We start from the raw sequence: 25,149 nt of genomic DNA, 5'->3' as shown, positions 1-25,149 counted from the left end.
CTGAAAAGGAAAGTTCCCTGTTCCACCCTCAAACATCTTGAGTCTCTCTGCTTTCAAAACAGATTCAGAAGCCCTGGGCCTGATAGAGATGCATGCCCCCACATGGGTTAGAGCCCCCTGTGCCCTTCAGGGTTAGTCCCAACACCTGTTGCTAAGTCCACCCAGACACCTGGCCTCATACCTCCCGCCCTCTGACCCATGTCCTGAACCTCTGTCTGGTGACTCATCCTGCAGCACATGATCACATGAGAACTGGCATCTGACCATCCTGCCCCGAGGGACCCTGGACACTGTGACTCTAGCACCTCCTGACTCAGCCTGTGGTTTGATGGCCCATTGTTTCTGACTTTCTGGATTCCCTTCTCCCTTGAGGAGTTGCTCCCTCATTCCCTGTAATTCTGGAAACACTGTCAATCATAGGTCCCCAATCCCAACGGCCCACTGGGCCACAGGAAGGACTCAGGCCAAGCCAAGGAGTCCCACACTTGACCTTTAACAATAATGATGGGCCCAAGGGGTGGGGCCAATTCAAGCTGGACCAATCAGATTTGGAGACTGCTGTGAGCAAGACATCTCAAACACCCATAGCCCTAGTGGAGAATGGCCTTCCAACAGCCCTGAGTGGCCAAGTTTCCTACCATGTGACTCCACATAGCCACCCATTGGATAGGACTGGTTACCTGACCAGAACGCAAACAAATGGTCACTCAGTGACCTATGCTGTGGCTAAAGGAGAAAAGGTGAGCTGGACCAGTCAAATTCTCTTTTATAAGAATAGTCTGAAATCCTAGGACAGTTACTATTTATGTCCTCACACTATGTACCCCCCACCTTTCCCTAAGAAAATATTTATTTATTTATTTTTCCAGATGCTCAGGATGGAACCCGAGGCCTCACACATGTCAGGCAAGTGCTCTGCCACTGAGCCACACCCCAGCCCTCCTAAGACAATTTATGTGTTTTTCTCTAATGAACAGTTCCCAAAAGGCGCAATACTCCACATTTCAATTTGGACACATGTCATTTCCTACAGTCATGGCAGATGCCCCAAGACAACTCTAGGTTGTGAGAAGGATTTCTAGGATATGGGGGCTAACAGGAATATTTTTTTGCTAGTTCCACAGGTGTCATTTGTAAATACCTGTTCTCTTCTCTATGCAGACTTCACAATTGAAAAAAAAAAATCTCCCCAAAGCTTATAACACTTTAGCTGCTCAAGAACAACAATGACTACAGCTAAATGAAACCCTTTAAAGGGACATATATTTGCTCTCATATGTGGAAGCTAGGAAAAAGGAAAAGAAAGTTGGGGGCGGATCTCATAAAAATCAAAGGAAGAAAGTAGGAGAAAGAGACTGAGGGTGAGAGGTGGGTAGGGAGGGGCGAAGTGCTGGGAGTGACGCTGGCCAAAATATATTGTCATCTTGTGGGTATGTAGGAATATGTTAACAACAAATCCCATCATTATGTACAATTGTAATACACCAATAAAAATATGGGGAAAAAAATTTCAAGACTATCTTTCACATCAGCCTCCTGGATATTGAAAAATTTTGAACGTCTTTTCTCTCCTGAAAAATGTTCCCACTCACCCAAGTCCTTGGGAGTGGGGAGTCACTTCAGGCAGTGGGATGGCCAGAGTAGCCAAGGGGTCCAAAGTCTCCGCAGCTCTCCCGCCAAGCCCGCCAGCAGGGGGCAGCACCTCCTCCTCCCCGGCAGGCAAAGCACAGACAAGCAAGAAGCCAGCCAGTCTCGTGAGTTTATTAAAGGAGGCCCGGGGTCCCCCCAGGATCATCCCCTCTTTCCCATGGTCTTCTTGATCCAGTCCAGGTAGCGGCAGAGGTTGGTGTAGACACCAGGTCTCTCGGGCCGCCCGCAGGGGTCCGAGCCCCACGACGTGATGCCCTGGAGCAGGCCGTCGCACACCAGCGGGCCTCCGGAGTCGCCCTGGAGGGGGAGCCAGACGGCGATGTCAGCCAGACGGCGATGTCCCTTAGCCACCCACAGTCCCTCCTGCTGCAGCACCTGGCACTTAGACTAGGTCTTCAGCAGGATTGGTCCCTGGAGCCAATGGGGACGAGCACCGGCCCCTGAGACCAATCAGGAGGGAGAAGGCGGGGACACAGGATGTCCAAGTAGCCCTTGGCCAAAATCCTGACCAGTGAGGGAAGAGTGAAGTCTCTAGGGTCCCACCCAGAGAGAAAACGGTGGGGACCAATGGAGGGGACTGAGCTGTTTCCTCCGTGGGTTCCAGTTGCCAAAAATGGGAGACGGAAACAGAATTCTAGTGGAGACAGACGCACTGACACACACACACACACACACACACACACACACACACACACACACACACACAGCAGATCCCCGGGGAAGAAACCCCTGACCCGTGGAAATGACTTCATTTTTGGCCAATGAGGAAGAGAGCATTGTCTTCAGGGACCAATCAGTAGCGACGGGGGTGGAGCTTCCATGAAGGAGTCAAAGCCAGGGGACCCTGGAGCACCCCGGAGCAGTTACAGCCAACAGGGGAAAAAAAGGCCCCAGGAAAGGGGATGGGAGCTTACTGAGGAGGCAGCAAAGTCGAAGCCAACGTTCCCTGGCCACCTGGCGAGGAAGCCTTGCTCCGCACGGAAGCAATCAGAGGAGAAGGGAGCCATCCCAGGGGACCCAGGAGGTAGGGGAGGGAAGTGGCTGGTGCCAGCAGATTCCTGGCACCGGGAGGGCGCAGGGAGCCTGCCTAACCTCCAGCCAGACTCTGTCCCCTTCGAGGACGTCTCCCTAATTGTCTAGAGCGCCCCTCCCGGCAGGTCATCCTGCAGGCAAGGGTTCCTAAGAGGATGACAGTCACATCCAATGCTCCTGATTCCTATGCCCTGTGACCTCGACTGGGAGTTTGGCTTCCTGTGTGCCTCCTTCCCACTCAGTAGGGGTTGGGGCAACTCTCTGGGTACTAATTCCTTGGAGTCCCCTTCTCAAGACTGGAACTCCTGAGGGGCCTGCGAGATGAGGGAGGAGATCTCAGAAGTCACTCACCTGGCAGGTGTCAGCCCCGTTGCTGTTGCCCGCGCAAAGCATGCCATCTGAGACCTGCCCTGGGTAGGCAGCCTCGCACTTGTTCTGGGAAAAGATTTGCACTTCTGCGCAGTTGAGGGTATCAGGAAAGTTCTCTGAGGAGAAAGAGGTGGTAAGAGAGCAACCCTTTCTTTCCATTCCCATCTGGATCTAACCCCCACTTTGTTCACTGGAAGCTGCTCTGAGGGAGTTTTCTAGAACATTCTGCTGGGCCCATGTTCTAGATACATTAAAGGAAATAATACCACAGACGTGTCTTTATCCATCTAGAGAGTGGCTCTCTGATCTTATCTTGTCCTAAGTCATTTTCAAATCGAAAGGCAGGTGACTGGGGGGAAAGGGGGTGTGATGTCTCCTTAAGACACCTCTGACCCTCTTAGCTAGTCTTCTTGCCCTCAGACCAATAGGGGGGAGGGGGGAGGGCTCAATTTTAGATAATTCCGCTTTCCAAATGTCACTCTTTCCTAGAAACATTTCCTGGCTCCTCTAATTAAAATGCCACCCCTCTACCGCTCCCTACATTTACCCTCCACATTATTTAATTACAGCTCTTAACTCTACCTGATATTTTATTTTATGTGTATTTGCTTACTCTCTATTTCCCTCACCTGGCAATGCAACTCCATAAGGACAGGGTGCTATGGTTTGTTCATGATTGAATCCCCAATGCCTACGATAGCACCTTGGGGCATGCTAGATGCTCAATAAATAAGTGTTGAATTAATGCTTGAAAGTGGAATTCATCTTTCTCTTTAATCTCCTTTGAAGAATAAACATAAGAAAAAATTTTTCTGTGCTAGAGTGAAATGCTCACAATCTCATGTAACCACAGCAGGTCTTTGAAGGACCGACACATTCCTTCATTTTCTTGTTACCTCAATTGTTCAACAAATACTTGTTGAGCACCTTCTACGTACCAGTCACCATCCCAAACACTCAGAACACACAATGGAGAAAACAGATGTAAACTAAGGCCTTGTGGAGCTGAAGGGAGTCTCTTGGATGATGATTCTCAACTTGCAGATGAAGAAAGGGAGGCTGGGAGATGGAAAGGGACTTCCCCAGGTAAAGGGGCAGAGCTGTGGTTTAGGTAGATTCATGAGCAGATGTGTTTCTGCAGCAATACAACATCTCATCTGCATCAGGAGTCAAGCATGCAGGGACCTGAATCCTGCTTTGCCACTTCCTGGAGGATCCTATTGCTTCTGAGAGCTGAGCCCCAACTTTTATTTTCCACTATGAAGTAAGGCAAGGGGCTGTCTAGATTCTGAAGTCCCAAAAGGATGCCTTTAATGGAGGTCCAGACTTTTGGACCAAGAGTAAGAAGGGAACTAGGGACCTGGACCACTGAGTGCTGGCGGGTGGGGGGGGAGGGTATAAATTCGTTTCCTGGGTTCTACAGGGAAGGGACCGAGGAGCCTGCTTTCCTGGGCTCCTGCAGAGCCCATATATCCCAGGTCTGTTATGAAGATTATATAAAATCATATACAATGAAAGTTTTCATGAGATGGTGCTATCTACCAAAAAGAGGGCTTTTGGGTTTGTTTTTCGAGCCCTGCTTAGCGATCTGTTGACTCTCTTTCCCTCACCACTCCTGTCTGGCCTTCAAGGTTTGCAGTATGGACCTCTGGTGAATCTCAACATCACACATCACTTTCCCTTCTTTATCTTCTGTGGGAGCTGTGCCTTGCCCATGGCTCAGGGTCCACTGGGCCAATAGCTCCTCTTCTCCCTCCCAGTAGTGGCCAAGCCCACTACCTCGGGGGCTGGTGACAGTGCCCCAGCCCGATATAGTGCACTTCTGGCCCACATGGGCGCATTTATCCGCCAGGTTGATGGGCTTCACTTTGGGCCCCAGGGATGCTCGACCACGTAGTCGGATGAGCATCAGATCGTGACTGTGGTCATCCATGTCACTGCTGTTGTAGCAGGGGTGTTGGATGGACTGAGCCACTGTGATTTCCTGCTCGGGCCCGTCTTTACTCTGCAGGCTGTGGTCACCCAGTCGCACTGTGTACTTCCTGTAAGTGGTAGGAGGTAGCTTGGAGCCCAGGCAGGAGCACCTGAGGACTGGGGCACCCAGCATCTCCTCCCTCAGGACCCAGAGTCCAGACCCCAGCCCTCTTCCCTCAGACCAGGGGTCCAGCTTTCTTCCTGAGCGAAGGCCTAAACCCCCTCAGACCCCAGCCTGCCTCTGCCCCAGAGATCCACTCACATTTTTTTACAGTGGGCAGCTGTGAGGATCCAGTTGGCACCAACAAGGACAGCCCCGCAGAGCAGTCGCTGGCCCTGGAACAAGGCCGCCTGCCAGGGCTGAGAGTGGGCTTCACACTCCTGGCCCTCCAGGATCTTGGACCCCTGTGCCTTGGTGCAGCCTGCGGCAGGAGGGACAGGGTTGGATCTCCACCCTCGGGGTCAGTGCCCGGGCCAGGACAACCACTGTGGGTTCAAACGGACACACGGCCAGTCCTCCGCGTGCTCGCTCACTGACGGTCCCAAGTCATCGTGAGTCACATAGCCAAGTGTGCGTCTGCATGCATTCACACAGATCCTCATAGGATACTCCCACGTGTGTCTGTGCAGGCGCCCCCCTGAGTACTGATGCCATTTTCAGCAGAACTGAACTCCCACGCCTGCGGTGTCTTCCACACCTCCACCCACACCCAGGAGGCCCACAGAGGCTCCCACACCAAGTCACACGCTTCACACGCCCCACACCGCCACACGCACCCACATACCCACCCAGCTTTCACCCAGGCTCCCAGCACCACTGCGGCCTTCTGCCCCCTCCCTTCAGAGCCCTCCCGGTCCCCCTACCTGCCCAGGCTCCCAGCAGCAAGAGCAGGATCCTCCAGTAAAGAGCTGCAAGGGGTGGGGGGCGTCCCATGGTGTCTGAGGGAGGGAGAAGGTGGGGCTGAGACAGAAGGGAGGAGCCTGAAATTTTGGGGCTGGGGAGGGAGCCAGAGGATCGGGAGCAGTTGAGCTGCTGTGAGTCCTGTACCAGGAAGGAGCTGGGGATCCAGATTCTTGAGTCTGAGGAAGAAGGGGACAGGAGCCCAAATTTCCAAAGCTAAGTATCGGGCCGGGTGAGGCTGGGGAACTAGATTCCTGCATTCCGAGGGAGGAGGGAATTCTGCTCCTGGACTTCTGGGTCTGAGGAGAGAAGGGCCTGGGAGTGGGACTCTGAGTCCGGGGAAGTGGGAGTTGGGGTCGGATTGCTGGGACTGGAGGGAGGAGGGTCTGAGGCTGGGGTCCTGAGGCCTGGCGGGGAGGGATCCCTGGGCCTGAGGTCAGTGTCTGAATACCTCTGCACCTCACCTTCCAGAATCCAGGGGGCGGGGTCACCTACTGATTTCGGGCTCAGAGGAAGAGGCCCCGGTACTTCAGTTCTGTCTGCCTGGTACACGATTCTTCAGCCTTTTAACTGGGAATCCCCGCCCCCTGCTCCGCCTCCTCCCGCATCTGAGCTGGGGACGCATCAGGGAACCCAGGGTGTGTGTGAAGAGGGGCGGGTGGGGGCTGAACCGAAGTCTTGGGGACGGGGCTGGAATCTTGAACTGAGGAAATGGAGAGGGGTGCTCAATGCTGGGGAGGGGACCCCCGGGTCCGAGGGAGGAGGGCTGGGGTCTGCGTTCCAGGGTCAGAGGAAGTGCTGGGGCTGAATTCTCCTCTTTTTGGAGGGAGGGGCTTGGAACCTGATTCTTGTGGGAGGAGGGGGCTGCTTCGATCACCCGGAAGAAAGGCGGGTCTTCTGGATTCGGAGTGCTGAGGGCGGACCGGGCCCGCCCGCGGCCCCGAGAGGTGCGGGATCTGGGAAGGCAGGTTTGGGAAGCACCGTGACCTGGTTTCCCCTTCCCCTGGGGGTGGCGGGACCAGCCCAAGCAGAACTCAGCCCTGCTGCAATGGAGACGATGGAGACCGACGTCAGGCAGGACTTACTAGGGGTATGTGCAACTCGGTGGCGGAGCCCTCATCTGCCCTTCGCCCCCCATCAGTGCCCCCCTCATTCCACAGCACAGGCAGATGGAAGGCGCGGCTCCCCGCTTTATTGTAAAATCATCCCTCGGCTCTGAAAGGACCGAGACCCCCAACTTCTCCCAGTCGGGTCCGCGCCAGGATTCAAACCCAGGACACGCCCAGGGCAGGGCCGCGAGGGGCGGAGCCCAGCAGGACTGAATTTCACGTGGGCGGGGCTACAGAGCCACTGACGTCATGGGGGGCGGAATCGCTGGCGGCGGAGGCGGGGCCCAGAGGTGAAGTCCCATTGGGAAAAGTTCGGAGGGGAGGGGCTACTTAGTTGAAGATGTTCCTTAGGGCGGAGCCACACGGTGGGGCAGTTCCAGGGGATGGTGTCCGTTCTTTGTGACGTCATAGAGACTTGGCCAAGAGATGCGGACTGGTGTCCCTGCGCCTTTCCGAGGGGGTGTGGCTACACCGTGGTTTAAGCGCGGGGGCGGAGCCTGAGGGAGCGCACAGCCTCAGTGTCAGGGCTTAGTCTGAACGGTGACAGTCGTGGCTGGATCCCTGCAGTAACTCGCGTCCTCGCACAGTCGACCTTAGCTTGAGGGTTCAGTTTTCCTCCATGGTTTTTCGAATCCAGTCCACGTAGTGGCGTACGCTGGTAAAGACAGTGGGACGCCGGGGTCTGGAGCAGGGCTCAGCGCCTCCAGACACCACGCCTGCAAGGGTCCCATTGCAAACCAGGGGTCCCCCAGAGTCACCCTGTGCACGAGAGAAGAGCAGAGAAACTGTTAACGCCAGTCTATTCATGACAATTACATTGGCCACTTCCTCTTTCTGGGAAGTCCCCCAGAGTCCTCAACTGTCCAGGTCTCCAGTCTTTCCTCTCTCAGACACAAGAGGAAAAGCTCAGAGACCCATCTCTCCCCAAGACCTGGCATTCTGAGCTCCTAGCCCTCTCCTTCCCCAGGACTCAGTGCCCCCTCCCCACCTCCCAGTCTCCTGGGAGCTGGGGTGGGGGTCTGGGGTTCCAGTTGTCTCCTCCCCCAAGATCAGGCCTATGGCCTCCTCCCCACAGCAGGGTCTTACCTGGCAGGAGCCTCGGCCCCCCTCCCACAGGCCTGCACATATCATGCTGTCTGAGATGTGGCCTGGATAAGCCCAGTGACAGAGTTTGGCATCCAGGATGCTGATGTTGGCACACTGCAGCGTGAGTGGATACCGCACTGTTTAGGAAAGAGAGCCACAGAAAATGAGCTGCTAGTCCAGCAATTCCCCTTCCTGAGTCTTCTCTGAAGCCTTTCCACTGGAGAACCCACAGAAGCACATCATAAGACTCAAGGATGGAGACAAGAGATGGAGACATAGACAGTCATAGATGTAAGAGAAACAGAGGGATGGAGGGGAGAGAGACCAAGAGCAAGAGAAAGAAAGAGGAAGCTGCAGAGAGAAAGAGACGAGAGCTGTGTATCACTCACTTGGAGGGACATAAACCGTGGAGGGAGGTAGAGGCTCTTTAAAGGGAGATTCTCAGAGGAGACCATGACGAAAGAGAAGAGACCCAGAGACATGGGAGGGGAGCAGGGCAATAGGGAGGGGACAGACAGTCACTGACAGAGACAGAGGCACACATAGAGATATTGCATAAAGCTCGAGGTAAGCTACAGCCCGTCCAAGAGAGACAGACAGGGATACAGATATGCATGTAGAATGTATGTGACACATAGCTACAAATCAGGTGCTCAGGGGACTTGCTGGGTAAATACGAGTCCCCGTGGGGACTGTGCAGCTGGCGGGCAGCCAGAGGGGTGGAGTGCAGCGAACCCATATCTTGTCTGAAGAGGGCAGCCTCTACTCACTCTGCCCAGGGTACTATTCTTGGGATGTGGGCAACTTTATCAGTTATCAGTTCCTTAAAATTTCAAGCAAATCCAGAAATCTGGCTTTCTAAAGTGTCCCCGTTTTAGATGTTGGCAGCAACAAATTCAGACTGATTTGTTTTAAAGACACTTGGGAAACTAACACTAACATGAAAAGCCAAATGTGGCTAATGGTTGCCAGTGTGAGTGAGATGGAGGTTTGATTGCAATTCTAAGATGCACAGATGTTCACATTGAAATGTCTGTGGAACCGGGATGTGTTCTCCAGTCCGTGAGGTCAAACAGTCAACTGTACTTTTTTCCATTCTTAGCAGTTCATAAAATAATTATGCTTCTTAAACTTTATAGCATTTTAGATTTGATGAATAGGTAGGTGAACGGGGAGAGAACAGAGGAGAAAAGGCAGAGACGGGGGCAGGGAGCCCAGCCCTGGGCCTGAGACCCAGGGGCTGTGTCACAGGCAAGGAAGGCCATACCCTTGGGGCTAGACACTGCCCCCCAGCCTGAGATGAAGCACTGAGTGCCTGGGGCAAGGTAGGTCTGGCTGAGGCTGAGGGGCTGCACAGCAGGACCCAGGCGTGCCCGCCTGGGCAGACGGATTAGCATGATGTCATCGTTGTGGTCATTGGCACTGAGGTCCTCATTGAACCCCGGGTGGGGGAAGAAGTCTGTGACCCGGAACAGCTGCTCTGGACCCTCCCACTGCCAGAGGTGGTGCTCCCCAAGGCGCACCCACAGGTACCTGCTGGGACAGACTTCAGAAGTCACGTTAGAGGGAAGTGGTGGGGGGGAGTCAATCAGCCTCAGTTCTCTTTTTCTCTCCATCCGGGTGCTCTGTGACCCTCCACAAGCCATGCACCCTTTCTGGGTTTCTGCTTCCAGCTCGACTTTCTGTCTCCCTCTGCCTGTGTAGCCCTCCCCCAACGGTTCCCCTTCGTAGCCTACCATGCTGAGTGAGCCACTGTCCTTCCTGCCCCACCTAGAGTTCCAGTGGTGACCTGGGTCCCCTGGAACCTTGTAGACCACACAATTAGAACCATACAATAACAACCCCACCTCCTGTGCCCACAGGGCTGTTGACTTGTGTGGGAGTGGCTCTAGGTATGTTTTGAGATGTATGTGTATGGAGAGAGATGAAATATGGAAAGTCCCCAAATTGGGGATCATCCCATGGCCTTGGGCTTTTGCTGTCATATTCTTTACCCTGCAAGGCAGTTCTTCTTCTTCTTCTTCTTCTTTTTTTTTTTTTTTTTTTTGTGGTGCTGGGGATTGAACCCAGGACTTTGTGCATGTGAGACAAGCACTCTACCAACTGAGCTATATCCCCAGCCCTAGGCAGGCCTTCTTGAGACCTAACCTTAAGTCCTCTTGCTGTAGTCCCAGCCCACCTGTTCTAGTCTAGGTCCATGCTCTGAACAGTGGGGGCCCTTTAGGGGTCCACATGTTCATCCCCCGTCTCTGACCCCTGACTTAGGCCCTAGACTCATGACTGAGAATTTGGGATTTAGGGAGTATGAGCTGGTATTTCTGTCTCTGTCTCCCTCTCCACCCTCGTGGTCTTGACTCTGTGTTGGGGGAAGTTATCCCCTACACCCCCATCTTTGCCTCTGAATCCCTTCTATCTGCCTCTCTCCTTTTTTGTCTTTGGGGCTGAATCTAAACATTGATCTCCCATTCCGAGGTACAGGCTTGGGTTAAAAGAGACCCCATTGGGCTGGCTATATAGCTCAATTGGTAGAGTGCTTGCCTCACATGCATAAGGCCCTGGTCTCAATACTCAGGAGAGAGAGAGAGAGAGAGAGAGAGAGAGAGAGAGAGAGAGACACCAATAGAGAGAGACCCCATTGTGGAGCAATGCATGATGGGAAATTCCCATCTGGCATCCTGAACCAGCATTTTTGCTTCTCTCCTGAAGAGGATATTAGAACAGACAGGTTGGCCTCTGTTCAGAGATAGCATATGGAGATGCCTGCATCCCATAGACCCTAGGATTCTACTAAAGTGCCCAGAATCTAAGATTCTGGAATTTGAAGATCCCAACACCCACTGTCTATTGTTGTAGGAGTCTCAGAGGCTCAATTTTAGAATTTTATGGATCCAAGATTCTAACATCCTATATTTCTGTGAGTTAAAAAGTACTGGATTGGGCTGGGGTTGTAGCCCAGTGGTAGAGCACTTGTCTGGCATGTGTGAGGTCCCAGGTTCAATCCCCAAGACTTCCAAAGACAAAACCAAACCCTAGAATATCATCATTCTAGAATTCCATAAATCCCTGATTTTAGAAATTAAGTGTCTATGAGTCAATGAATTTAAGATTCAAAGCTCTCTGAGTTAAGCTCCCTGTCTTTTAAGACTCTGGCATGATCAAATTCTGAGGTATTGATTCTACATGTTTATGAAAATAGGCTTCTAGAATTCTGGAATCAGTGTCTGTGAATCAAAGATTCCATGACTGTAAGTCTCAGTGTTCCATGAGCCTAAGACACTTGGAACCTAAGATTCTAGGATTGCACTAGCCAACACTGCCACTGAGCCCTTGAAATGTGGCTTGTCCCAATTGAGATGTGTTATCTGTAGAAAATACATGCTGGATTGCAAAGCTTTACTAAAAAAAAAAAAAAAAAAAAAAAAAAAGTGAGCTATGTCATTCATAAGTATTTAAAATGTTATTACATTTTGAATCAATATTTTGAGTATGTCCAATTAAATCTATTATTAAAGTCAAATTTGCCTGTTTCTTTTTACTCTTTAAAGGTGTCTCCTGGAAAACTTCAGCTACACCTGTGTCTGGCATGACATTTCTACTCCATGGGCTGATGTAGACCCCCGAGGTTCTAACAGTCTCTGCATCTGTGATTCCAGAATATCAAGGCTCCAAGATTTCCAGACTCTAGGATTCTGGGTTTCTCGGGCCAAAGCCTCGAATCTTAGACTCCTAGAACCTGGGATGTTTTAGGGCTCTGGAATGAAGAGTTGGACTTCTGAGGTCAGAAATGGAGGTCCCTCTGTGCTCCACCCTGAGGCCCCTCCTCCGCCACCCTCTCGGGCTCCCCATTCCGCTGGCCAGCTCGGCTGGTCCGAGGCACTCACGGCTTGCGGCAGTGGGCAGCTGTGAGCAGCCAGCGGTCACTGATGAGAGTCGCCCCGCAGAAGAGCCGGGTGAGGTAGAACAGGCCAGCCTGCCAGGGCTGTGAGTTGCGTTGACACTCCTCCGCCCCGATGGTGCGGGTGTCTGCCCAGCCTTGCCCTGGGGTGGGGGCAAGAGGGGTCAGGGACAGCAGGCAGCAGGCGGGAAGGGAGGGCCTGGGAGGGGATGCCGAGCCCAGAAGGCAGGGTGCCTGAGCTGGGGCGGGGAGGCCGGCTCAGAGGGGCTGGGCAGGAGCCGAGCCCGAGAGGGCAGCAGGGCTGCGGTGGGCTCACCTGCCAGAAGGGACAGCAGAGCCCAGGTGAATCCCAGCTTCATGACCTCGGGGCGTGCGGGTCCTCAGCTGGCGCTTGGCGCCCGAGCTTCTTTAAGGTACACCATGCATCTCCTTCCTCCTCCCCGGGGCCGCCCCTGTGATTAATCAGCATTGGGAAACGTCCCTGGGGGAGGGGGAAACCCTGGGGTTGTGCTAGGGGTGGGGGAACCTTGGGAGGGGCGGTGGGCTCAGGGGGATCCCCCTATTGGGAGAGCTGGACCAGAACTCCACTAAATGGGGAAGGGGTGCAGGTTTGTGGAGGGGATGTGGGTGGCTCCTCTGGGCCTTCAGAGTGGGGGCTGCTCTTCCCCATGACCTTGGGCTGCAGGATCTGGATCAGAATCTCAAGGTCTGGAGGAGGCAGGGTGCCTAGGGCAGGATCCCAGGAGGAAGGTGAGTGGACTTTGGGAGCCGGAGTAGGGCGCTGGACCCACCCCTGGGTGGCTGCCCAGAGCCTAGGCTGGGGGAGAAGGACCGAGGCAGGCAGAGCGAAGTGTCAGGGGAGAGAGGAAGAACAAGAGGGGGACGCCAGTGAGAGGACCCCAGGCAGGCCAGGGCCACAGGGAGCCCCACACTGCACAGAACCCTCCCTGCCCGGGGGACTTGAGCCCGTCCCACAAAGAGAGAGGCCCCTTCCACGGCTGGGGAGCCTGTTTCCCGCCCGGTTAATCCCCTCCTGTCCCAGCCTGCCCCCTTCCCCACAGCCCCACCACCCCAGGGACCAGGTGCCCCACCTGCCTGGACCCACGTGCCCTGCCTCCTCTCTTAATGCCACCTGATCTCTGCCAAGTCCCAGGAGCTTTGGCCATATCCTCCCCACCCATGTCTCCCCTCCCTGCCTCCATTGTCCTTCCCATCACCCTCTCGCCTGGCCTCTTTCCCCATTTCTTCTCACCAGCTGGGCGCCCCTGAGGAGCCAGGCCCAGGTCTGACTCATCTCTGTGTCCCCAGAATCACCCGTCTGGGCTGGGCCCACAGGAGTCCTCAGGAGATGTCAATTGATGAGTGACTGTCTTTCCCCACAGCCTTCTGTATCTGGTGAACTCTTACTCATCCTCCAAGGCCCAACCTAAATGTCCCTCCACCAAGGTGCCTTCTCTTAGTTCTCCAGGCAGAGTCAACCCTGGGTCCCTGGGCACTCACAGCCCCTTCCGCTTTCCCTTGGCCTCGGGCTTATCAGCTGGGGGGCTCCATTTGGCTATCCCCAGCTGTGGTCTCAGGGTCTGGGCTGTGCCGTCTGGAACTGAACCATCTGTGCCCAAGTCCCCTGCTGGCACTGGGTAGGCATGTGACCTAGGACAGGTCACCAGGCCTCTCTGCTCAGTAGCAGTAATATCCAGGGTTTCGGGGGGGCAGTGGGGGGCAACGGCTAAGAGATTGGGAGCACCCAGGAGCGGGCCGACTCGCGGTGGGTACTCAGCCCGGCTCTCCGTCTCCTGCGGAGTCCACACGACCTTCCTGAGAGCATGACCTGCCTTGGCCAATTCCTCCCTCTCCCAAAGGACCTACTGTGTGATGAGAGCCCCACTAAACTGCTTTACAGGATACTGAAAAGCTATCTTCATTCTGTACCTAGTGTAAGGCATATTGCTCATGAATATTAGCCCACTCAATCCTGGTGAGAGTCTAGTCAAGCAGGTATCTCACCGCAGAGCGGAGAACTGAAGTACAGAAAGCATTCGAATAACTAGCTCAAGGTGCCATGGTGATATGCATTGTCTTCTTTAGCTGGCGAACTCCTACTTATCCTTTAACACCCCCCCAAAATATCCCTTGGTGTGAGAAGCCTCCCAACTCCTTCAGGCAAAGTCCTCAGATGCTCCGAGGTGTGTCTGTGGTGCACGGACTGATGGATTTGTGTTCCTTGTTCATTCAACAATACGCTGATGGTTTCTGTGCCAGGCACTGGAGCAAGTGCTTAGAATACAAGTACCTGAGTCCTTGTCCTCACGGGGACGCACAGTCATTATCAAGTCAACAGGTGAATGAAATAATTCCAGCTCTAATGAGTGCTGTGAAAGAAATAAAGGGAGCAGTGGGATTGGTGACCAAAAGGGGACCCCTTTCCAGGACAATCCAGGAAGGCCTCCTGGAGGAGGTGACCTTTGAATGGAGACCTGAATGACAAGAATGTAAGTCCTGCCTGCCTCCCTCCTGGACCTGACGCACAGCTTCCTGAGGGCAGGGCTTAGTCAGACTCAGCTCTGGGGCCTGGCACAAGACGCAGCTGCGTAAACAGCACAGAGTGCGTGAAGGCATGGACGGATTGACTGGAAATGTGTCCAGCCCCGAGTTCCACCTGCTTCACTTGTGATCCCTGGATGACCAACCGCGCTGATACACAGGACTGACATTTCCTGGGTGTGCTATGGGGTGGGACGAGGAAGAGCCAAGGGAAGGAAGTGGTATACCCTACTGTGTGCTCAGACCTTGACTGTCCATCTTCTGAGGGCTCTGTGGGAGCAGGGACCTTGTGGTCACCAGTGTGTCCCCATCACCCAGCATGGGGCCTAGCATAGAATAGATGCTCAATAAATTGGTGTTTGAAAGGGCAACACAGTCCATGCTTTTGTGGAAGAGTCCTGCTGTGTCAATGTTCAGCTGCGTCATAACTTACAACTTCAGACTCCAAAGTCCAGGTGAAGCTGAGACCCTCGAACATCTGCTTGTTTTATTTTGCCTGGATTCTGTGTGTAAGCCCCCCTCCCCCCAGGACAGAAATATTTACAGAGACAATTTCAGGGAGAAGGAAACAATCCCTCCTTCCAAGCTTCCAGGACAAACATCTCAAAGCCAGTTAATAACAAACCAAAGATTCTCCCTAAACCTCAGAGGCTCTGGGCACCAAGGTAGGAAGCGAGGCTTGGCCCTCTGGTCCTGGGGGCCCGGAAGGATGCAGGGTGAGTTCCCTTGAGTTCAGTGACCCCATGAAGGCAGAGAGCAAGCAGATGAGTCAAGGGCAGCCTCACGGCTGCTGGGACAGAGGAGCTGGTGTTGGGTGGACCCAGAAGTGGGAAGTAGTGGGTGGGAAGGAGGAAGCAGGTGCACGTGCTCCCTGAAGCTCAGATGGAGAGCAGGGAATGGTTCTCCCATCAGCCCAGGGTGGGGCTGGGGTTTGGAGTGAGGGCTATGCTGGACTCTCTTCTGCCTTGGACAGAGACACTATTACCACGATGTGGTCATGACAACAGGTACCGTTTAGTCAGCGCGCACACTCATTGATCAGGCTTACATGACAATTACCAGATCAGGCACGTTCCGTCCCCTGTGCCTGATGGTGCATTTAAGAGGTAGGCACTTCATTGTCCCTGTTTTTCAGGTGAGGAAACCAAGGCTCAGAGAGGGTACATGGCTTGCCCCAGGTCACCCAGCAGTGAATGGTAGAGGAAGCCAGGTCGGCTGACTCTGATAACTTTGCTCAGAGATTAGGTGACTTTCGGGTTCCTCACTTTTCCTGAACAAACCTTTGCCACAACTTTCTCTTCTTTGGCTCCAGAGTGAGCAGAGGACAGGAGTGTCAGGGGAATGAGGGAAGAGAACAGATGGGCAGGCAGGGTACGGAGGGTCTGGCCAGCTGGGGAGGAAGGGCCGAGGAGGAGTACAGGTGGTGAAGGGGTCTTGGAGGCTGGATCATTTGGAGCGTATGGTTTTCTTGATCCAGGGGACATATTTGCAGATCTGGGTGTAAACAGCCGGATGCTGGGCAGAGCCGCAGGGGTAAACGCCCCAGGAGAGGATGCCCTGTAGGGTCTGGTCACACACCAAGGGGCCGCCCGAGTCGCTCTGCAGGTGGGAGAAGGGAGACCCCAATGTGAGAGCTTCCACTCGGGGTCTGATGAGGAGGGAAGGGGCTGGGGCCAGGCTAGAGTTAGGTGGGATAATGATGGGGTTGGGTGGGGTTGGAGTTAGGTGTGAGGTTGGTGTGCACTGGGGTGAAGATGGAAGTGGACTTGGGGTCCAGGGTAGGGTCAGGAGATGTGCTGGGGTTGAGGTTGGACTCTGGATCATGGTAGGTGAGGGGTGGATAGGGATTGGGAGATGGGAGGATGTGGTGGGGTGAGGACAGCTGGAGGGTGGGCTAGGGGCTGAGAGGGTGAGGACAGGGAGGGCCTGGGGTCAAGGATGGAGTAGAGAACGAGGTTGGGGGCAGGGACAGGCATCTCTTTCCTCCTGGCCATTCCCTACCTGGCAAGGGTCCTGGCCCTGGTCCAGTCCAGCACAAATCATGTTGCTGGTGATCACTCCAGGGTAGAAGACTTCGCATGCTTTAGGGGTCAGGAGAGTTACCCTGGAGCAGCTCAGGCCTTTGTTGTACTTCACTGATGGGAGAACATGCCAGGTAATTCCTAGGGCCAGCCTAGCCTCCGTTACCCAGGGGTTAGATGCAAGACTGCCTAGCCCAGGCCCCAGATGTCCTCCCAGGAATCAGGCCCCAGCCTCCCCCCTCAGGCCCAGGGATCCAAGCCCAGCCCTCCTCCCTCAGGCCCAGCCCTCCTCCCTTGGGCCCAGGGTCCAGGCCCAGTGCCTACCCCCTCAGACCCAGGGTCCAGGCCCAGCCTCCTCCCTCAGACCCAGGGTCCAGGCCCAGCCTCCTCCCTCAGACCCAGGGTCCAGGCCCAGCCTCCTCCCTCAGACCTGGGGTCCAGGCCCAGCCTCCTCCCTCAGACCCAGGGTCCAGGCCCAGCCTCCTCCCTCGGGCCCAGGGTCCAGGCCCAGTGCCTACCCCCTCAGGCCCAGGGTCCAGGCCCAGCCTCCTCCCTCAGCCCTGAGATGCAGGCCCCAGGGCCCCCACTCTTGCCTCTCCGGGAGGATGTGGTGCCCCAGCCAGCGATCTGGCACTGGTCTCCAGGCTGGGCACAGCGGTCGGGCAGCTGCAGGACCTGGACGCGGGGCCCCTGCACAACGGGCCTGCCCAGCTTCAGCAGCATGAGGTCATGCTCATCTGTCCGCCTTGGCAGGAGGGGGCCTGAGCCCTGGAGGTACTTGGGGTGGACAACGGGGTGGCTAGCCAGGCGGAGCTGCTCCCCTTGGAGAAGAAGCAGGTGGTCGTCCCCAACTCGAGCCCACAGGGACCTGGGGAGGAAAGAGTCACAGGGAGGCAAAACCTTCTGGAGCTTGGGCCCCGGGCTCCGGGTCCCTGGGGTGGAGGGTGAACATTACCCTTTACTTCTAAGTTCCTGACCACATCAGATCCCGACTTGGGCCTCTTGCATACAACTACCTACTCCCAGTGGAAGGGGAGAAGCAGCTAGCTGGGCAGGCATCATGGACCCGGAAACACTGAGAAGGACCACACCGCCCCCTGGTGTCCACCGCACAAGCCCTGCCTCTCCATCACCAGGAAGGCCTCCACGATTAACCCCATCTGGAGCTGGGAGAGACCCAGTTGTTCCTGCTCTTCCCGCCCCTCCCTGGGATTGGTTTCCCACCCACTCCGTGGCGTCCTCTACTTGTCGCAGGAGCAACCCCTACTTGTCGTTCCAGCAGTGTGCTGCAGTGAGCACCCAGCTCTCGTCCACTAGGACGCCTGCGCAGTGGAATTTGAGGCCCTTGAAGAGGGAGACCTGCCAGGGCTGCGAGCCGCGCGTGCAGGGGGCGCCAAAGGCCGCAAGTTCCAAGCCTGTGTCATTTACTGGGAGCGCATCCGCGGCTGGAGAGAGAACGGAGAAGACGGGGCGGGGGATAAGAGCCCGTTGGAAGAATCTGGGGATTGGCCTGAAAGGGAGGGGGACACTGCCAGACACCAGAGAGTGGAGAACTGGGGGGACTGCTTGAACCGAATGAAAGTGGGCGAAGAAAGGCGCGAATGTGCAAGGAGAGGTGGACGGAGTAGCGCAAGTCAGAATGGGGGGGTCTGGAGGGGCGAGGACCTCACGTCTGACGCTGCGGGCACAGAGGGGTGGTAACGCGGGGCCGCAGAGGGCTGCGGGGTGGAAAGGGGCGGAGACAGACTGCGGCTGATGACAGGGGGCGGAGCTAGAACCCCGCGGGATTCTAAAGGGGGCGGAGCTAGAACCCCGCGGGCGGCCAGGGGGTGGAAACCGAAGGCGGTGGGGCGGTAAGGGGGCGTGGCCAGAACGCGGCGGGGAGTTGCGCAGGTGGCTGATGGAAAGCCATCCGGGAGGAGCGATGGGAATAATCAAATGGAACTGGAAAACCCGAGAGGGTAAAAAGTGGCAAGGCAAAGCTTGGGGCAAAATGCGGCCGAGTAAGAAGAGGTGGAGACAGAATGAGGCCGTGTGAGGGGAGCAGAAGGACTGGGGCCGGACAGCACAGTCTGATGGGGTGGGACACCAGGGGCCGAGCTAGCAAAGGGACTCCGCGGATCCGTGCTCGGGAACGTGGGGTGGGTGCGGGGGTCCCCAAGGGAGAAGTGAGCGAGGGCGGGTGGCAGCGCGTACTCCTCCCTCGGTCCCGGCCCTTCAGCCGTCCCCTGTTTCCCGTCTCACCCCAGAGTTGCGCCATCAATAGCGGCAGCAGCAGCTTCATCAGGGCCCAGACGCCAGAGGCAGCGGAAAGGTGGCGGTGCGAGGGTTTCATGGCGAGGACCAGGGCTGGGAGACGGGAGGCGGGTTAAAACAGATGCGCAGTCAGGGACCCCCACCTCGCGGGTCTGTCCGTCCTGCCTGGGCCACCCCAGATGGCCGCGACCCGTTTAACCTGCAGCCGACCACCGCGGGGGCGGGGGAGCTGGCAATTCGGGCCTGAACTGCCCTAATGGGAGCAATTACCCTAATGACACCCTTGGTAGCTTCCTCCTCGAGTGGCTTCCTCCCTTCCTCCCTATGTCCCAGAGGAGACCTCCGAGAGCCCGGGCGGCCGCGGTGGCCAGCCATGTCGCGCGCCGGGTTTCACCCTCCTTCGCAGGTGGGGGTGGGGATCCCAGACCTGAGCCAATGGGGACCTCTTCTAAATTGCACTGCTTTGGGATTTTCCCGTCCCGCCAATAGGGAAATCGAGGCTCAGACAGGGCTCCTGCCTGTGGCCTGAGGGTCCCCACCCAACCTCTCGTAATCCGCCCCAGCGCGGGTAGACTGCATCCCGCCTCACCTGGGAGTCCTCAGTAGGAAGGAGGAAGAAGAACCAGAGTCCCCTGCCCTGCTGTGTGGGCCGTCAGAATCCTCTGCCCAGGGACCCCTGGCAGACCTTCCCTTTTAACCCTCGAGATCCCGGAAGCTTCCCCACCCTTCCCCCAGGGATTCACTCCCTCTTTTTCCCTCAGCCTAATTACTCCGTGGGTGAGGCTGGCACCCGACCTGGGCCCCAGATTCCTGTCCTGGGAGGGGCCCTGGAATACAGGCTTCTCCCTGTGACCCAAACACCCTTTTTGTGGCTGGATTTTTATGGGGACTGCCGGGGTCCCCTGTTTCAAGAAGTCTTTCCTGGTGCGGTTGTGGTGGGGGGAGGGTGCCCTGTCTCCAGGGAACCCAGGGGTGGGATGGCAAGTGATGATGTTCAGCCACTGGAGAGAGGAGATGAACAGGGAAATATGCACCAGGGAGACAGGTGAGAGCTAGCAGAATGCCGAAGGGGAAGGAGGCAGAGGCCGAATAGCTGGATGGAAAGAGTAGGAGGAACACAAGCCAGCGGGGGAAGGGAGACCCTGACGAACGAGGCAAGACGGAGGGAAACAGGAAAGACAGAAGAGGAGAGGAGCAGAACAAGAGGCCGAGAGAAGGATGCTTTGTGTCTGGAGCCCACCCAACAGCCGGCGCAGTGGGCTTCTTGTGTGTGTGACTGGTGATCGGTGTTGGGGGGGGCGGTGGCCTTGCATCATACCATGCATGCCCATCTCACACCCTCCCTGCCATCTGTGTGTCTCCAGATGACACTCGGGCTTATGAATCACAAGAGGCCCAGGCTGCAAGGGGCATCAACATCACCTGAGACTACTCCCTTATTTGGGGTGAGGAACTGACAGGCTCAGAGAAGGCAATGACTCACAAGAAGTCACACAGCAAGTCCACCAAACAACAGAGGGCCCTAATTCCAGCTCTGGGCCCTTACTCCTCATGCCAGATACCTCCCTTGCAAGGCGAGCAGAACATTGGAAAGGATCCTGAATTCCTGACGATTTATGAGGCACCTTGTCCTTCGGGAATTAACTTCAGAGGCTGTTCAGCTCAGCCCTGTCTGACCATCCTTTTGGAAAGGATGCTAAAGTTCTATATGCATATCTGATGTGGCTGTGGAGCATTTGAAATGCGTCAAGTGTGACAGAGGAACTAAGTTTCTGATTTTATGTCATTATTTTTTATTTAAATGGATGCATGTGGCCACCATATTGGCCAATGTGGGCCTCAATCAACTACTTGTCACGGAGGTTGGAATATAACTAGAGGTCCCTTTTGTGAGGACTTGCTATGTGCGGGCTCACTTATTTACTGTGCTGTCAGACATTTGGGTGCACAGTTTTACAGCTAAGGAAACCGAGCTTCCGTCAAGGTGGGATCACTTGTTAGTTAAAAGATCACCTGGCTTCAAATCCTTGCCCTTCTTTCCCTTACTGGCCGAGTGACCATGAGCAAACAATTTCTTTTCTCCATGCTTAGTTTCCTCATCTGTAAAATGGGTATGATAATAGTGCTGACCTTTCAGAGTTTGTGAGGATTGTGTTGGTTGATGTATTTAAAAGCCCTTTGGACCAGGGTCTGTCTGGCCCATAGTAAGTACTCCATGGATTCATTCACTCTAAATATTTATTACAACCTTGGTGTACATCAGGAACTGTCTCTGGGGTTAGAGATATGACAGTGAACGTAACAGCTATCATCGCTTCCAGAGTCACAGGTTAGTGCCAGCCAGGCCGTCCCTGATTCCAAACCCCAAGTTCGTTATAAAGCTATAGCGTCTCCTGCAGCCAAGGAAGTGCACGGAAGAGTCCTGGCTTAGGGTTTCTCGAGAGCAGAATGAATGAGATCAAATGTTTACAGGAAGATGGGGCTGAGGGGTGGGTCCTGTTTAATTGTTGTTCATGGTCTCCTGGATCCAGTCTACATATTTGCAGACTTTTGTGTAGACACCGGGCTTTCTGGTGACAGCACATGGATCTTGGCCCCAGGAGATAATGCCTTGAAGAGACCCGTTACAGACCAGAGGGCCCCCAGAGTCACCCTGGGCATGGGAAGAGAGAGAACCAGTCAGAGCAAAGGGCGGAGGTTCTGGAAAGCGGGGGGGTGGGGGGGGGTGGGGGGGGAGGGAGGGAGGGGGGAGAGGATGTGTTGGTGATGGACTGGGGTGGTGAACTTGGGATTGTGGGTGGGAGTAAGGATGGCTTTAAGGTCAAATGAGTTTGGCGGGCTGGGGTTGTAGCTCAGTGGTAGACCACTTGCCTAGCATGTGTGAGGCGCTGGGTTCAATCCCCAGCACCACATAAAACTAAATAAACAAAATAAAGGCATTGTGTCCATCTACAACTAAAAAAAAATGAGTTTGGGGATGGTTCAGTTGGAAATGGGGGTGGGCATGGGGCTGGGGAGTGTGTTGGAGTCAGATATGGTAACTGGGGATGGAGTGGGTTTAGCTTCAGGGACAGGTGGCCTTGGCACTGGGGTTGGGGTTGTGCATGTCACTGAGGTTGGGGAAGGGGCTGGGGTGTGGTGGGAGACCTGGCCCTGCCCTCTGACCTGGCAGGAGTCTTTGCCCTCTTTCTTGACGCTGGCGCACAACATGGTGTCCGTGATGTTGCCTGGGTAGGCGCTCTCACACTCCTGGTGGTCAATGATAGAGATGTTGGCGCATCGCAAGGTGTGGGGCAGGCGCACTGCAGAGACAGTAGGAGAGGCCGTGGGAAGCCAGCCCCCCTCCCCAGCCCCACGAGTTGCGCTCCTCCGGGGAGAGCCCTTGTCCTCTGTACACACGGCCAACTCGACTGTCTGCTTATACCAATAGCAAGGGTCACACCATTGAGCCAATCTGTCTGCAGTCGCTGTCTACATATTATCTCTAATGCCACCTTGGTGTGTGGGGGGGGAGAAAACCAAGCTTCAGAGAGGTGAAGCTCCTTGTCTGAGGTCTCCTATTAGCAGTTTTAGATTGCACATCACACCTGTCCCACTGTGAGGCTCAAATGCGTGTCTCTGTCCCCGCCCCCCACATGCCCAGTCCTGACTTTTCCATCTTTCCTCCAACAGATCCTACTCCGGACACCCCAGGCAACCCCTCTTGCATCACTATGAATCGGACCTCAGAAGGTTCCTCTGGTCCCTTGTGTCATTTCATCCTCGTGACCACCCCTCCCTTCCCACCCCCACCAGGTTCCCCTCTATAGTCCCTACACTGGGGGCTGGACGTGGTGCCCCAGCCGGAAATGAGGCAGCGGGTGCCAGCAGTGACGCAGTGTGACGACAGGGTGAGGGGTCTCACGGCCCTGGTGATGAGGGCCGGGGAGGACATTTTCACCAGCATGATGTCATTGCGGTGGTCCTTGTTGGGGAGGCTGTTGTTGAAGTCTGGGTGGGGGAAGGACTCGGTGGCCGTTCGCCTCTGCTCACAGCCATCCTGATGCTGCAGCTCGTGCTCCCCCAGGAGGACCACGTAGCTGCTGAGGTGGGAGGGCAGTGGTCAGAGATGGAGAGGTGGAGGGGACACACGCGCAGGGTTGGGGAGGAGAGATGAGTGACACCTTCGAGAACAAAGGGACGGGGCTCCGCTTCCAACCCCATCTCCCTCTGGAGCTCCCTTCCAAGCTCCAACCCCACCCCCAACCCATTCCCAGAACCACCAGGTCCCCAGACATCCATCCCTCTGTCTGCAATCCCAACCGATCCCACCCATCCTGCTAACGCCCCCTCCCCATCTCCGCCGAGCTCTCCACCCTCCTCCATGTCCTTCCTGTCCTCAAGCCCCCTGCCACCCATCTCTCCACCTCCAGCCCCCTCCCAGCCCCGCCCCAGCCCCCGCACCCACGGCTTGCGGCAGTGGGCTGCTGTCAGGAGCCATTTGGGGGCGATGAGGGTGGCCCCACAGAGCAGCCGCGTCTTCTGGAACAAGGCCACCTGCCAGGGCTGCGAATGAGGAGGACATTCGTACCCCTTGATGATCCTGGTCTCTCCCCTGACGTGCCCTGCAGGAGGCGGGGAAAAAGAGGGGCTCAGGCCTGAGAAGGGCTAGGCCCGGGAGACCCGGATGTGGGAGAGGAGAGTGAGGGGGTGGGCTGGCCTCGACCTGGGTCCCACGGGGTGTGCCATGCTTGGGTCAGGTGTTGAGGAACTGAAGTGCTTCCTTACTGGTGGCTCAGCCCTCCCCACCACAGCTCCCTGGTCCCTCCTCTGGGCCCCTGACCTCTCCCCATGCTGGCATCTAGAGGGGTTACACCCAGCATGGCCCTATGGTGGTCTCCATGCCCATGACACATAGGTCTGTCTAGGTTTTGAATACCAGAGGGTAGGGTTCCCAGCGATGGCAGAACCAGGGCCCGGCCCTCCCCATCTGTCACCATCACGGTACCTGTCACCAGAGCAAGCGTGATGAATCGCAGAATCATCATGGCCTGGAGCGGGGCAGGGCAAGGCCCGGGTTCCTCTGGGGACAAGAAGGGAGCCGGCCCTTAGCACTCTGAGGGGAGAGGAGGGCTGCTCACGACACCCTCGCCTCACGCCAGCTGCCCCCTCTCCTGGCCCTGCCTGCTTCCCCCAGGGAGGGGCCAGTCTGGGGAGCCCCCTGGTTCTCATAGCACAACAATCAACCTTAAGGCCAATCTTAGGCTCCAGGGTGGCCTGGAGGGGACTTGGGCCAGCTAGAAGCTTCTGGAATGCCAAGGAGCCAGAGGAAGTTGCTGGGAGGGGCTGTGCCAGGGCCGGGCCTCTGGGCACACTGTGGAGGTGCTCTTCTTCTCGCCCCCCCACACCTGGCCAGGGTCCAGGCCCCATCCGGTAACCACCCCATTTTTTGTGGTCTCAACAGCAGGGCCACATGGAGGCTTTGGGGTCCGCCTCCAAGGAAGGAAGTGGTCAGCGTGGGACCGTGTCTGCCTTCCTCCTTTCCCCTTGGTGCACCCCTGCCCCTTGGAAAGACAGCCCGAGGGAGCTGGGCGGGGTGGACGGCGAGGGCCGTGCCCTGAGATGCCCTGCCAGCGGGGGTGGGACTGAAGGGTGGACTGAGCTTCCCAGCTGGGGTCAGAGGTCATGGAGGTTGGGGGCAGCAGGTTGGAGGTGAGAGACCAGAGAGAGGTAGAGAGCCCCACCCAAGCTGGAAAGGACAGAGCAGAGGGGAGTGGGTACCGAGGCAGAGGAGGACTGGCGACCAGGGTCAGCAGACTCCTGGAGGGGGCTTCTCTTCCCTCCCCGACTCACGGGCTCTGGGCTGGGGCTCCGGGGGACCGGCGGTGGCAGCTGCGGCAGGCTGGGTCAGAGCGCCAGGCACCAGGCAGGCTGGCAGGCAGGGGTGGCCTGGGGCAGACCGGGATGACTGGCCTCCAAGCCCTGCCTTGCTGCCTGGGGGCGGGGTGTGGGGGCCTCCCTGGCACTCTGCTGCCCGCGTCACCTCTCCAGGCCCCTCTTCCCCTGTGTCATCTGTCTTGTATGCACCGGTCCCCTTCTTGCTCATCTCTGAATCTGTTTCTGTCATTCTCTGCCACACTGGCCCTCTGTGTGGGAGGTCTTCTTCCTTCTGTCTCTAGGCCTTCGACCCTCTCTGCTCCTTCCTCCATCTGGGCTCTGGGCCCTGTCTCTCGTGGCCTGTCCTTCTTCCTGTCCATGTCTCAGTGGCTCCCAAGCTTTCCAGTCCCTGTCTTCCTCCAGTTCCTCTGTCTCTGCCTGCCCTGCCCCTTTCTCCTC

At 56.1% G+C, this 25,149-nt stretch overlaps 4 protein-coding genes across 4 annotated transcripts; all 4 read right to left on the bottom strand.

The window, feature by feature from the left end:
• Positions 1–1,791: 1,791 nt before the first annotated feature.
• On the bottom strand, positions 1,792–5,959 carry Klk8 (kallikrein related peptidase 8). The gene is made up of 5 exons (XM_027920508.1): positions 5,890–5,959; positions 5,288–5,447; positions 4,831–5,093; positions 3,034–3,167; positions 1,792–1,947 (listed from the first exon to the last, which is right to left on the bottom strand). Exons 1-5 carry the CDS (start codon positions 5,957–5,959, stop codon positions 1,792–1,794), a joined length of 783 nt encoding a protein of 260 aa, XP_027776309.1.
• A 1,682-nt stretch (positions 5,960–7,641) lies between these two features.
• On the bottom strand, positions 7,642–12,375 carry Klk9 (kallikrein related peptidase 9). The gene is made up of 5 exons (XM_027920280.1): positions 12,333–12,375; positions 12,003–12,159; positions 9,389–9,654; positions 8,122–8,258; positions 7,642–7,794 (listed from the first exon to the last, which is right to left on the bottom strand). Exons 1-5 carry the CDS (start codon positions 12,373–12,375, stop codon positions 7,642–7,644), a joined length of 756 nt encoding a protein of 251 aa, XP_027776081.1.
• Positions 12,376–15,034: 2,659 nt separating this feature from the next.
• Klk10 (kallikrein related peptidase 10) lies at positions 15,035–19,492 on the bottom strand. The gene is made up of 6 exons (XM_027920514.2): positions 19,424–19,492; positions 18,823–18,927; positions 17,846–18,023; positions 17,172–17,446; positions 16,559–16,692; positions 15,035–16,156 (listed from the first exon to the last, which is right to left on the bottom strand). Exons 2-6 carry the CDS (start codon positions 18,911–18,913, stop codon positions 16,004–16,006), a joined length of 831 nt encoding a protein of 276 aa, XP_027776315.2. The 5' UTR covers positions 18,914–18,927; positions 19,424–19,492; the 3' UTR covers positions 15,035–16,003.
• A 1,842-nt stretch (positions 19,493–21,334) lies between these two features.
• Positions 21,335–23,888, bottom strand: LOC114079195 (kallikrein-11). The gene is made up of 5 exons (XM_027920338.3): positions 23,822–23,888; positions 23,282–23,438; positions 22,651–22,916; positions 22,000–22,136; positions 21,335–21,487 (listed from the first exon to the last, which is right to left on the bottom strand). Exons 1-5 carry the CDS (start codon positions 23,859–23,861, stop codon positions 21,335–21,337), a joined length of 753 nt encoding a protein of 250 aa, XP_027776139.2. The 5' UTR covers positions 23,862–23,888.
• Positions 23,889–25,149: the final 1,261 nt, after the last annotated feature.

This window comes from Marmota flaviventris, chromosome 18 (assembly GCF_047511675.1).
Source record: "Marmota flaviventris isolate mMarFla1 chromosome 18, mMarFla1.hap1, whole genome shotgun sequence".
Lineage (NCBI taxonomy): Eukaryota > Metazoa > Chordata > Mammalia > Rodentia > Sciuridae > Marmota > Marmota flaviventris.
The sequence above is the reverse complement of the archived record's forward strand: the minus strand, read 5'-3'. Positions and strand labels throughout refer to the sequence as shown.